At 44.4% G+C, this 13,330-nt stretch overlaps 2 protein-coding genes across 53 annotated transcripts in view; both read right to left on the bottom strand.

The window, feature by feature from the left end:
* LOC111851449 (calcium/calmodulin-dependent protein kinase type II subunit beta) overlaps positions 1 to 6,357 on the bottom strand; it is a 56,921-nt gene extending 50,564 nt beyond the window's left edge. For 16 of the 50 annotated variants that reach the window (XM_072714076.1, XM_072714067.1, XM_072714072.1 and 13 more), the window contains exons 1-2: positions 6,041 to 6,352; positions 96 to 190 (exon numbers count right to left, since the gene is read on the bottom strand). In XM_072714076.1, the coding sequence (XP_072570177.1) occupies positions 96 to 190; positions 6,041 to 6,102 (157 nt within the window). In that variant the 5' untranslated portion in view covers positions 6,103 to 6,352. Of the gene's footprint in view, positions 1 to 95; positions 191 to 6,040 lie in introns of all 50 variants that reach the window. The other 34 variants (XM_072714040.1, XM_072714048.1, XM_072714055.1 and 31 more) reach the window with 6 other exon arrangements.
* A 1,396-nt stretch (positions 6,358 to 7,753) lies between these two features.
* nudcd3 (NudC domain containing 3) lies at positions 7,754 to 12,566 on the bottom strand. Of its 3 annotated transcripts, none has more exons than XM_023826358.2 (7): positions 12,399 to 12,566; positions 12,142 to 12,279; positions 10,478 to 10,803; positions 10,016 to 10,148; positions 9,170 to 9,313; positions 8,713 to 8,901; positions 7,754 to 8,412 (listed from the first exon to the last, which is right to left on the bottom strand). In XM_023826358.2, exons 2-7 carry the CDS (start codon positions 12,181 to 12,183, stop codon positions 8,302 to 8,304), a joined length of 945 nt encoding a protein of 314 aa, XP_023682126.2. In that variant the 5' UTR covers positions 12,184 to 12,279; positions 12,399 to 12,566; the 3' UTR covers positions 7,754 to 8,301. The 3 variants fall into 3 exon arrangements, with proteins under 3 accessions (XP_023682126.2, XP_023682127.2, XP_023682124.2); XM_023826359.2 differs by having other exon boundaries at positions 12,142 to 12,249; XM_023826356.2 differs by having other exon boundaries at positions 12,142 to 12,566.
* Positions 12,567 to 13,330: the final 764 nt, after the last annotated feature.

Below are 13,330 nucleotides of genomic sequence, written 5' to 3'. Positions count from 1 at the left end.
GAGATATTAAGAGAACTGTCAAAGAGCTGATAATAATTTCACGCGTCACGGGTTCGAAGCGCATCATCCACGTGCTGCATTCATGCTTCACTCACCTCTCGCAGAGAGCTTTTTGGTGTTGATTATTTTTGCAGCATATTCTTGGCCTGTGCACAGCTTGACACAGCGGCGCACCACTGAAAACGCTCCCCTGAGGAAAGAAAACCAACAGGGAGCAAAATTAGACTGTGCCATCGCCCCAGCCTTGGCATCGCAAACACGGGATGATTCCCTTCCTGTAATAACAAATGAGAAAACCTACTACAGAAATTAGGTGACTTATCATACTTAATGAAAACACGTTCTAGAAAATTAGCTCTGTGAGGGAAAACAGGAAGTGACAGGAAACAGACAGCTGGACCTCTGCCCTCATTTTCATTCACCTCGCGGACAGCTCATCCTGACAGACACAGCAAATGACGGCTTCCCACTTCAAGAAACACAGAACAGGCCAAAAATGACAGACGTCATACAAACCCGCACTCATTCTGAAGAAATATAACAGAGCAAGAAGACGAGATACATTAACAGAAAAATAAAACTACGTAACAAAAGATCATCAATTTGGATAAAGTAAATATTTTTATTTGATTTATTGAATTTCCCATTTTAAAATCCTGAGTTTATATACTAAAAAAGATTATAGATGTGTAAAAGGTTCTTAAAAACTACAGAAAAGACTTTTAAAAAGACTCCTGATTTAAACAATGGCATACGTGTGCTTCTTGTCCACTCAGTGCAATCTAGAAAATTCACACCTCTTCTTCACATTCCTCTTCTACTATGCTCACAGACATTAAATGAATGCTTTTAACAATAAGGACACATCCAAGACCCTGACCAAGATGAGTGGATAAATGATGATTGGATAGATACTTGGATGGATGGATGGATGGATGGATTGATATACACTCCCATTAAATGCTTACCCAGAAGAACAAGGTAAACAAACTCTCTGATGTGGCACCTAGTGAGGTATAAAACTGACAACTCTACAAGGCCACTTTGCTGCCAGTAATGTGAACCAATGACTAAGCGACTTCGCCTGGTGACCAGCATTGCCGGGCGCTTAAGGGGGTGATTCCACAGCCATATCACCAATCAGAGAAACCTCCGGCATACACAACATGTAGAAAACAAGCTGAGGTCACAAAATGACCTGCCTTGCAACCACAGCCCCCGTCTCACACGTGGGTCATGCCACATTTCAAGTGCCTTTCAACAGACCAAGGAATTTTCTAAGGATGTTTTCACCACAATAATATACCCAGGAGAGAACAATAATAAAATGTGATGTCATTCCCTCTGCCTGCTAAATATAGCTTACCTTGTTGTTGTAACACAATATATGGATTTGTCTGCTTAACAGGGTCCCCAGAGATACACTTTGCTAAATCAGCTAATTCTGTAATGTGTAAGATGAGACCGAGCACCAGGGACAGAGAGAGAGGGGGGGTCCTAAAGGGAGGGGGGGTGGCTGGGCCTGTCCAGCACATAAAGCCTGATCTTTGTACCAACAATGTACCCATTTCCTCACTCCAGACAAACACCCCACTATAATCAACCACACAATGATCAAAAAATAAACAAAGCAAAGAAACAAACAAACAATCTCACCCCCACTTCTGCCTGACCTTAATGCGCCACTGCTGAGCTGCACTTTTTGATCGTCAGACGAAGTACAAAACCGCCCTGGAATAAAGGCTCATTCACAAAAACAACAAAGCCACACAGCTTTCACACCTGAGTCAGGTAGTGATCACACACCCAATTCTCCAACATTAGAGGCATCTGAAGAATAAGAGACGCATCTCTAAGGAAATCGGGCACCCGAATCACTTGAAGTTGAAATTCAACTTTTTAGGGTTGTTATATTTTCTTTTCATGATCTTTGCAACTTTTTGTGTTTCAGCGCAACATGGCAACGTATCGAAATCACCATGACAACATTTTTCATGCGAACTCGATGCCAGCTGCCTAAACACCCACTATACCTCATCCCATCACTCTCAACTAGTTTCAGCACGGTGCCGTTCAGGAACATTCTAGAACCTTCTATGGGAAACTAACAAAAATCAGTACTAATTTGCTCCTACAGTAGAGTTCAGAGCGGAGGACCATCCACCTGCTGCAGTGCTGCAGTCCCCTAACTCTCATGCCATCTCTGTATGCAAGGACAGTGGATACATTATATTCCTCCCATACCTGCTGCAGTAGCTATGTGGACTGTTTTTGCCATACCACCAGCTGCGGTTTACGTGGCCAAATGCTACCGCAACCATCTACTGCATTTCATTTGTAGATATCAAAAGTGGAGATTTCAGGTCCAGAGAGTACAAATCCAGACCAGGATTTTGTTTCAACCAACCAGTTGAGTATAAAGAGTCACAATCACAGAGTACTCAACTGGTTGGTTGAAACAAAATCCTGGTCTGGATTTGTACTCTCTGGACCTGAAATCTCCACCTCTGGTAGATATATACAGCTCTACCTACCTGCTGAAGCCCATAAGTGGATATAAACAAGCTGCACCCCTCTGCTGAAGTCCATATGTGGACATGAAGAGCCCCGCCCACCTGTTGAAGTCCATATGTGGACATGTAGAGCCCCGCCCAACTGCTGAAGCCCATAAGTGGATATAAACAAGCTGCACCCCTCTGCTCAAGTCCATATGCAGACATAAAGAGCCCCGCCCACCTGCTGAAGTCCATATGTGGACATGAAGAGCCCCGCCCACCTGCTGAAGTCCATATGTGGACATGACGAGCCCCGCCCACCTGTTGAAGTCCATATGTGGACATGAAGAGCCCCGCCCACCTGCTGAAGTCCATATGTGGACATGAAGAGCCCCGCCCACCTGCTGAAGTCCATATGTGGACATGAAGAGCCCCGCCCACCTGCTGAAGTCCATATGTGGACATGAAGAGCCCCGCCCACCTGTTGAAGTCCATATGTGGACATGAAGAGCCCCGCCCACCTGCTGAAGTCCATATGCGTATTGTTCTGCCCTGCCCACTTCTCCTGCAGTCCCTCAGCATGCTTACAGAGCTTGCTTGACTTGCGGTCTTCTTCGTGGGCACAACACTGAGATCCACACTGAAGGGGAAGGGGAGCACCGGGCACGTGATCAAAGATGGCGCCGCGCAGGCCACTGCCAGCCGACTTGCTTCCTGAGCCCTGAGACGTCGTGACCAGATGGCACTGCGCTAGCCAGGAGCAGCCGTACAACAGCCACTCTTATTAACGGGTCAGAATGCTCATCGGAGCACAAAACTTCATATATAATGGAAGCACTTCCTGCTATTTACAAGAACCTAAAATTTCATGATAAAGAAAAACACACACACTTGGCACTCAGTGGTCAGAGCTGAAATCTAATCATACTTCGTGTATTGTAGCAGCCCTTCCCAGGACAACTTGACAGGGGTGGTCAAGCAAGATTAGTCAATGTGTCTTCGCGTAGGACTGCGTGCTTTGAACTACAGCAGATGGTCCGGCGGAAAAATACTGCGGAACAATATCGGCATATTATCTCTGGCCTAACATCACAATGTTCAGGGGGAAATGCCCTGTAATTTAGTCATAAATATTGACTTTCGGGTGGGTGGTCACTTTAAAAAAAGAAGGCAAGTAAACACCACTCATCACAGCGACATACAGATGTCACCTGAGAACACGTTAATTTATAAACAGCGAGTGCGGAAATACGCACCCTTAGGCGGACCATGTCAGCCAAATCAAAATAAACGTTCATTTAAATGTTCGCTGCCCGGTGTCGGTACTCCCTCAGCGTTATGTTTTTTAGCTTATAACTGGCCCTCCATTTGCTCCAGCTCTCCGGTGAGTGGAAATGGGACGGCCGCCTTTGCCTGTCTGCGCTTCGGGGTAATCAACGTGTTAGCAAACTGCTTTTCATTAGTGCTTGAGCTGGCCTGCTCTGTCTCAAAGGAGACATTGAGCTGAATTAAACGGCTCCGCCTGTCAAGCGATTAAGGCAGCGAGAGGCGCACAAACTACCGGCTATGATCCCGGCCACCATGCAAGTATGCATTTTGCGACCTGGGGCCGTCAGTATGGCTTGCGCATCTTAATGCTTCAAGAAAACAATAGGTTACAGAACAACTGTCCACTTAGGATTTGAATGAGAAAAGTTCACGGATGCATTTGTCTTAAACAGACGGGGTCTGCATCCCGTTATGTTCACCGCCATTAGAGATTTTCTACCTGACTGACGCTCGAGAACAAGACACTAACTAGTAAAACTAGTAAACTAGTTAAATCACCATATTTATGGTAAGTGGCCCCCCTCAAATAATATAATAAGAACATCAGTAGGCCTATATCAAACTACTTCCAGGTATCTGGAAATCCCCCCCCGGTAAAATGTCACCTTGCCCCCGCCAGATTTTATGTATTCAAGGGCCCCTGTCAAGAGTTGGGCCCTCTGAATCTGTCAGGGTATCCATGCTCCTCCGACGCCACTGACAATTAGTATATAAAAATTAGAAATTGTGGTTTGAATTGATGTAATAGATATAATGACTTTGTAAGGCCATTAAAACATGTAATTTTATGTTAATTAAAGTAGGCCTACATTGAAAAAAAAAATCTTAAAACAATTACAATCAAAAGAAAACATGTATTTAATAAATTAAGCAATGCCGAACAACGTGTCATAAATGTATTTATAATATATGACTTACATTAAAAAAAAGTAAAGATAGGAAGTTGTAATCGGTAGGCTAGTTATGAAAAAAATAGTAAAATAGCAGGTTTTACAGGAAATGCTGTTTCGTGGTCTCGGCTTTGGTCGACTGTAGCCTCTTAATTTAATTGCAGTTTGGTAGCGGGGTTAGATGCTGTATATGCGTTACAGGCGTAACTCCACAATACCGTAAATGAACATGTATAAATAAAGTAACGTATTTATAGTATACCGAGTGGCTCCTTTAATATCATAAACATAACATGCTAAAATGTCTTGAAAGTGAAGGTGATAGCGGCCAAATATAGCTATTTGTTTAATTATTTATTGCCGCTTGCTCAAATGTCACCGGAGCGAAGGGGTGACACAGACAGCATATTTTGACCCGGTCCGTGGACCATGCTGGACACGAAAGCGGGCCGACTTCACAACATGAGCCGTAACACCTACAACATCGCGTCTAACTTGCATGTTTTTTTTCCAACCAAATCCACCGTGCAAGGAGCACATTAAAAACGAGCAATAACTGCACACCCCAGCCCACTCACACATTTATATAGGCTGCATATCACTCGCCATATCCCGTAGCCCACACATATTATGTTAGAGCGCTGGCGTAAAATTAGCAGCTTAAACTTCAGGAACCACACGTGCAAATGATTACACTCATTGTCTGGATTAAAAATAATGGCATCTGGCTTGTTGTCTATCTATGACCGCGATAAATATGGTGACGGCGATCTGTTCGATAACTGAGCAGAAAACAAGGCAAAAAACAACGCACACAAACCGGTGGGGGTGTGTGGTTGGGGGGAAGAGAATAAAATACACCCCTAACGTCAGGGAGCAGGCATGCTTCACCACAGAGACGCGTATTATAGACACCAAACAGCCGCTTCGATTTTTTGACAGCTCAAAATGTCACTGCCCCCCCCTCCCAGCACCACCACCACCACCACCAAGCTGTAGCGACTCAACTACTGCAACTGTATCAGCACACGAGTTGGGGGGGGCGGCATAACTGCTACCAACTACGCAATTTATTTAAAAAAGCAGTCGAGATCAGATTACATAATTACATATGAATTTTAATGCATGTGCGCCCGTGGAGAAAACTGCATTTTCGGGGAGCAGCGGAGCCCCAGCAAGCGAAACGCCGAAAACGGAGCGAGCGCAACGCGCTGCCACCCCGAAGCGCCACCTCCACCTAAGCGAAGCCGACCGTAAAAATAACGGCGGTGCTGGGCGAGACCGCGACCGGAATCAGTGGGTTTGAACGCAGGGGTCAGATCTTACTTTCCGAGCTCCTCGTACAGCTGATACTCGTCCGTAAATCGCGTACAGGTCGTGGTTGCCATGTCTCCGTCTTTTCCGCGGCGATAGTCTTCTGCCGAGCTGCACTACAATCAATATATATATATATATATATTTTATATATAAAAAGTTGAACTTTTTCTTATTTTAACGGCGGAGATCCGGAGGACGAGGCGCCCGCGTTTCAGCCGGTCGCGCTGCTGGGAAGCGGATATGTGCGGGAGGCTGCGCTGCCTGCCTCTTTCCCCTCCTTGTTCTGATGTGTGTGCGCCTTTCAGCTTGCAGTGCGCTCGGCTGCCACTGCACAGACGAAGCCTCCCCTCCTGGCACAACCAAACGGGTCATCATTGCCACCAATCGGGGGCTCATTGCAACTTCGTGCGTGGGCACCGACTTCGGCGAGCGACATCACCGTTGTGCGCGTACATTAAAAAAACAACCGATTGAACGAGGCATATGTAACGTATTCTTACGTTTCACGCCTGGTGGCTTCTTTATAAATCCGTTTTTACTTTGTTGAAACGGCCTTCTGAAATATTAAAGACAGTAATTCATATTCAGTCGGCGATGCCCAAGGACGCGATGATGGAAGGGCAAAATGAACACAGTACAATGTTCACGGTTGACGGCATTTTACTGAGATTAAATATCACGCATCTGTTGTGGCACACAAGTGTACTTTCGATAAATGGTAACCAAACCAGACTGAACAACAAGCAGCAGCAGCTACGAAGTGCACTCCTCTATTGGAGCAGATTTGAAATGTTTTCAGGTTTTTTGTCCCGCTCACATTGCCCGGTTTGTTATTTCCCAAATTACCTCCCGAATTAATACAACTGTTTGTCCATAGTGTTTCATAGTGGATGTTCCAGCGTGGTTCCTACGTCTGTTTTAACTGGGACTAGTAGAAAATTCTGGTTCTGGGGGCCCGTAGTGCTGCTCATTAGACATAATCACTAGTTTGGACCAATTAGCTCCCTAATTTAGCATTCTCTGTGCGGCTCGGCCTTACTCATGTCTCTTTTTGAAGCTGGATCATCTACACTTATTTCCAGCTCCTGATTTCTGTAACAGCAGAGCATGTCAGATTTCTTGCACCCTGAGGATGGACTAAAGCGGATACATTTCGTTCCTCGCTCTTTAATAGACGTGTGCGCAGCGCCACCTAATGATAACTTTCGTCCCTCAGTCGTCCCTCGCCATTTCGCGGCTTCACTCTATCGCGGTTTTTTCAAAAACATTTATTCATTAAAAAGTTGATAGACGGTGAAAATGATACAGCGCGCGCTCGGTTGTCTGAGTCAATTATACACCTCGGTATTACAATTTAAATTACTGTACGTATGGACTGTAGGCCTATGTATTCGAGCACCCCCGCAAATCCTTCAACGCCAGGTGCAGCCGAATAATAAAGAAATAAAGAATCCTACTAGGGGAAATTCATTTAACGCGGTAGAGTCTGGAACGGATTAACCGCGATAAACGAGGGACGACTGTATATTAGAAAAACAGGCGCCAGCAAACACACCTTAGAAATCAATAACTGTAAATTTCCGAGTTCTACACGGTTTGCAACAGCTTGCAGTACGTAAATAACCCTGCAGCACATCATAAAATCTGCAATGATACAGAGAGGATGAGGTCCCCTGGTAAATAAAATGACATGGATTTCATAATCATCATATATACTAAAAATGCAAGAAACGTATCACACTTTTTATTTATTTATAGTTACACAAAATAATCAAAGGAGTTAATAAGATATGGGAACCAAGTTTTGAAGTGCTTAAACTGAAGATGAATGATGGCAGGACAGAAGAAAGACAACCGATTAATTCTGAACACACTGTTGTGGGGAAGAACGCCGAGAGGAGAATCCCATCAAGTCAACAAATATACAAATTAACAGCAGATATACAGCACCTGACATTTTATTTACCCCATGAAAGTTTTTCTAGAAAATTTCAGGAACTAAGTGGTGCACAAGCAGACTTCTGACCAATAGAGAACTCTGACCGCACTGCCAAAGAAAGCAACGAACCACTAAGAGATGAATGCTGAACAATTCAGTCCATTTCTGCTTTTGGAAGCTTTGGCAGGAGACTGTGGTTTGAACGCAGGCCTCTCATACTTAGGGCACATGGGCGGAAACCACAGGCCATGTGTGTAAGTGTGTGCATCCAAGCGTCCTCCCCCTGTGAGGCTGAAGGCAGTTTGTCTGTGGCACCCTCTCCTGGTGAAACTCAGAACTGCACAGCACTGGGTGGGATGTCAAACATGGTCGGGTCAAACGTCTGCCCTTTGAAGGGGGATCCCTCTGCATCCCAGCCCTTCTTCAGCATGTCATGCACCTTCTGCAACACAAACAGGCCCATATAAGCATCATGATATAAATACACATATTTACACCATAATCACCCTGTACTGACAAGGTTTACACCTTTTTCCGCAGACACCTTCACATAACTAGGCTCATGGGTAAACCGCCCGATTTCCCATCTTCTACGACAGTATTCCCCAGTTCAGTCCTCTGTGACCCACAGCCGCCCCATATTTTTGCTCCCAGTGGGAGCAAAAATGTGGACTGTTTGTGGATCCCCCCAGGACCAGTTTGGGAACCACTGTTCTAGGAGGGTTCAAGCACAGATACGCACCATCTCATGGCTCTGCGGCTTGCCCTGTAGCTTCTGGTGGTAGTCGAAGGTGAGGCGATCCAGCACGGCGTGCTCCTCCTCGTCCACCGTGGCCATGGAGCGCTCCCGGTTGATCTGGTTGACGTCGATCTCCGCCTCGCCCTTCAGCACGGCACTCCACCACACCTCACCGCTCTTGCTGAGGGACAGCTGAAGGGAGCGGAAATCAGGAGGGGGAAATACCTCATCAGCCAGCCCCCCACCTCCAAGCCTGAGCATCCAGCACTCAGTGAAGGCCTGCAGAGTCACAGCTGACGCGATGCCTCACTTTTCACAGCCTTTGAGAGAGTCCTTTGTATAAATCCCTCACCTATGCAGAGTGTATCTGTTCCCCAAGTATGAAGTGTGATTGTATGTGTGACAAACAGTTCCTCAGGCACACGGCCTTTCCACGGCGACCAGACGCTCCCCGACATACCAGCACGCAGCTCCCCGGCTCCAAGCTCCAGAGGGAGTTCTCTGTGTTGATCTTATGCATGAGCTCTCCCTCCATAAGCACTCGCTCTGTGGGCCCCTCCCGCACAGCCAGGCGGATGCTGCTCGCCTGCAGACTCACCGACACCTGCCAAGGTGCCCACACAGCCATTACATAGCATGTGCTTTATCACCTCGACGCCGCTGCCTTCTGGTCCTCTCCGGACTCTCTTCCAATATTCTTACATTATCTGAGCTACAATGCAAGTAATGCTGACTGTTTCCTAATTTATGCAGTATTAGCAAATATGGTAAGATTTGCACTGCATTTGTTTGGGTTTCACGTGAAAATCCAAAAGCATCGGAGGAGCTCAAGACAGCCAAATTATCAGAACAAGGCCTTTGAGCCAGTGATTGCTGGCCACCCTACATCTAAATCAATAGGGCTCAGATTTATTCCAGCAGTTTGTCCTGAGAATCTGCGGCTTTAGCTTGCATCGCTGTGTAATACCACACACAGATCAGAGCATGGCCCCCTCATGTGCGAAAACACACACGGACAGACTGCAGCACTGATTCAACCATCTATGCACAATTCATGTGGCTCAGAGGACTACAAAGTCAGCACTACAGTTTGTAGTAACTAATCATTTCACTGACAATTTACAAGAAACTGATAAAGTAAACTAGTCTTGAATTTTCACCTAAATACAAAAAAAATGACAAGAACAGCACAGCTGAACCCCAAACAAATCAGTGATTCCTTCAGCAAATGCCAGAGTTAAAACTACATCAATTATTCCGGAAAGACATACATAAGCCATGCAGAGGAAGGGAGTGGTGGACGCACCTGTTTGCCCCTGGTGATGTTGGTGGGCACACGCACACGCACTTCCACATCCGAGTAATCCTGAGACCAGCTGTAGTTGTCCCTGATAGCTCCATTATAACTGTCTGGGTTTGCCTGGAACTGTGTCTGCCCTCTGGAGGTACAACAACAACAATGGCTAAGCAATACACCTTTGCAAGCTTTTCATCACTAAACGGAGATTAACAGATGGCCGCTAGCCAGGTACAGCGGTAGCTAGCAAGGAACCCTGCTGTTGTACTATACAGCAATTTATTGAATTGCTCCAGTTAAACATCAGTTTCTATGAAGAGGTAAAACCTTGGATAAAAGCAAGGAAAACAGAAGTTTTTCTTCCAATTCATGATTCCCTTGCCTTACAAAACATCCTGCACACAGCACCCAAGGTAACAGCATGGCTCAAGCTGTTCCTAAGTGCCCACACAGGCACAGAGAGACACTCACGACGCTGCATCAGCGGTATCTGAGCCCCCCTCCGCCTGACCAGCTTCTGGAGGCTGGGCAGCCTCACTGCAAGCTGGCTTTGGCTCAGAAGGTGGGGCCTTCTCCACTGCTGGGCTCGCAGACTCCACTGCGGGGCTCGCAGACTCCACTGCGGGGCTCGCAGACTCCACCACTGGCGCCAAATCTTCTTGTCCCAGTGCACCTGCTTCCTGCTGCTCAGACTGTACCACCACCTCCTGCACTGCAGGGGGCGCCGTCCTCATCTCCTTCTCCTGTGTGAGTCTCTCTCTATCCTGTGCTGCTATACGCTCAAACATCCTGAATGTCTGGAGTAACAAAAATGTAAGTATTTATCAATTCAGGTTTATGCAATAAAAAAGTTTGATAAATCACTAATCGCACAAGCCAACTTCATCCGATTATTTCTAAAATTACTGATGCAAATGGTTAGTAGTACGGTCATCCCATTTTAATTCAACAAATGGCCTTTGCATCACCATTTTTGATATTGAAGAAATTTGGCATGTGAATTACATACACCTTCCATAGCCCAGAAATGTTTACTTAAAAAAAAATCCCTTTGATATATAGGAACATTTCTACACCATTCAGAGTGTTCAGCTACACCACTAAGCGACAGCTCTCATAAAAGCTCAGAAAGAGAACCTTTTCATGGTATGGTCAAAGATAAACAACATTTCTGACGTCTGGAAGATATGTGTAATTCAAATGCCAAATTTCAAAAATGATGATGCAAAGACGTTTTTGGAAATTTCTGAATTAAAATGGAATGACCCTGTATAAATTTGCAACTCACAGATATGCATTAATAAAAATGGATTTTTCCAAAATGTATAGTCTCTTAATTAGTTTCTAAAAATATCAAAATATCTGATCATTACTCCCCAGCCTTATTATTGAACTTTTGTTCAGTTATGTGCACAAAACTGTTTAACAAACTCCTTTAACAACTTTCAACTAGTCCATAAGTATAGCAAACAAATTATCATAAAATGTAATTATCACATGATCTTACAACTTCAAAAGCTTTACAAACTTGAAGAATGGCTTTTAACACTGTTCGAAATAATGCTTAGTAAATTAACCATCTATGCTTCATTAATAGGTATAACATTAACTGTAACCTATTTTGATTTTGGCAATATTCATTCTAAAAACCCTATTACGAAAATGTTTTTTTAATACGTTTTTACAGTTTGTGTGGTGTTTAGTGTAGCGTCATTGTGATCGTAATAGTTTAAAATGAACAGTTCAAAATTGTTCGATTTGGATCAATTTTTATAAAACCAAAGCGCCAACAAAAAGTACAAAAGTTCACAGTATCTGTAATATAGTTAAATGCTCGGACGTGTCTACGTAGATGCGTTAGTCACGCAAAGGGCGACAAAACCAGCAATACCCACCGTAATCAAGCAGCTGTGATCTCCAAGGCTAATACAAAACGTGTTTACTAAACCCCACAGCACTTTACTTTTATAACACATGCTTTTCCGAATGTCACAGTAGCTTCTCATATTGACAACTACATGCTATTACAAAAATACATTGTACTTAACGTAGCTTACATTCACTTTTTAACCAATAATAATGCTGTATAGTATAATACACCAGAAAGGGCGAACTAAGCTAACTGATCTTTTTACCTTAAGAACCATCTTCTCCGCTACTCCAGGGGGGAAACCCATGCGGTCGTTGGGGCCGGAAAGCAGGCGATAGAAGTCGGTTTTTCGGTACAGAAAACCGAAATAAACCTGAAGAAAATTCTGGATGTTTCCAACGTGCTGTAGTATGCCAAGCAGAGCGTTGTCATACAGCTCGGTCATTTCCATTGGGGACGACATTACAATTGTGCCCAGGTCACAATAAAGAGAAAAGTAAAAAAACGAGCAGCTTTTCTCACCTTTACGTGTATGTAACTAACGAAGTTAGTGAATGTATTGCTGATTACTGGTAAGACACAAACGTCAGACAAACAAGGTCGCAAAACTACAAAAAAGCCGTTGTTGTTAAAGATTCTCGAGACTTCCGCCGTGCTCTCTGTACACCCCTTTTTATGGTCCGGGTGACAGCTAACATCCCACAGCGCATGAGTTCCGGATGTACGTTTGAGTAGAAGGACAGCGATGATATGCGGTATCATAAGCAATGGGAAATCATTTAAGCTCCTCCAGGCAGTGCGTCTCTCATAAAAGCTGCAGGTGATTTCAGTGTTTGGATATTTCATCTCTGGTGTCATGTTAAAGCAGTTAATATCCTTACAGTAGGCCTACTAAAACAAATCATTATGTAAGCCTGTTCTTAGAAATGTAATTCAATATTTCAAGTCAATATCCTGCACATATTAACCATTTCATCGATTTTAAACAAAATTATAAAGTATAAAGTATAAAGAACCCATTGCCATATTAACCAGATGTAGCAAGTCATGAAAGGTAATGGTTAACAGGGCTGCTCGTCCTTTGCTATGTTTGGTGTCATTTACCTTAATAATAAAATTAATAATCATTTTGACTTCTGTATGTTTTTTGGATACCTGTATGCTCCTTAGGGCAGTAATAATCGAGAGTGTTACAGAAAGCAGGAGGTAAGGCAGACCATTTACCCTCTACACATTTCAGCTGCTATGCTATACAATTTAACCTTGTATACAGTATACATACACGCACCATGTGCGTTTGAGGGAAAAGGGCAACATGAAACTGAAAGGTAGGTTACTGTAGGTGTTGTCTTTTGTTCTATTTCATACATGCCTGGGTGCGATTTACTGAAAAGGACGTCAACAGTAGGACTGCGCCATCGTTTTATGTTTCTGAGCTTTTGATCCCAGTGCCC

Source organism: Paramormyrops kingsleyae, chromosome 7, assembly GCF_048594095.1.
Source record: "Paramormyrops kingsleyae isolate MSU_618 chromosome 7, PKINGS_0.4, whole genome shotgun sequence".
Classification (NCBI taxonomy): domain Eukaryota; kingdom Metazoa; phylum Chordata; class Actinopteri; order Osteoglossiformes; family Mormyridae; genus Paramormyrops; species Paramormyrops kingsleyae.
The sequence above is the reverse complement of the archived record's forward strand: the minus strand, read 5'-3'. Positions and strand labels throughout refer to the sequence as shown.

Coding starts and splice junctions, on each gene's coding strand:
- nudcd3 (XM_023826356.2), bottom strand. CDS start 12,339: ATGTCGTCCCCAATGGAAATGACCGAGCTGTATGACAACGCTCTGCTT. Junction 10,804..12,141: donor CGGAGAAGATGGTTCTTAAG/GTAAAAAGATCA, acceptor TTGTTACTCCAG/ACATTCAGGATGTTTGAGCG. Junction 10,149..10,477: donor GATACCGCTGATGCAGCGTC/GTGAGTGTCTCT, acceptor TTGTACCTCCAG/AGGGCAGACACAGTTCCAGG.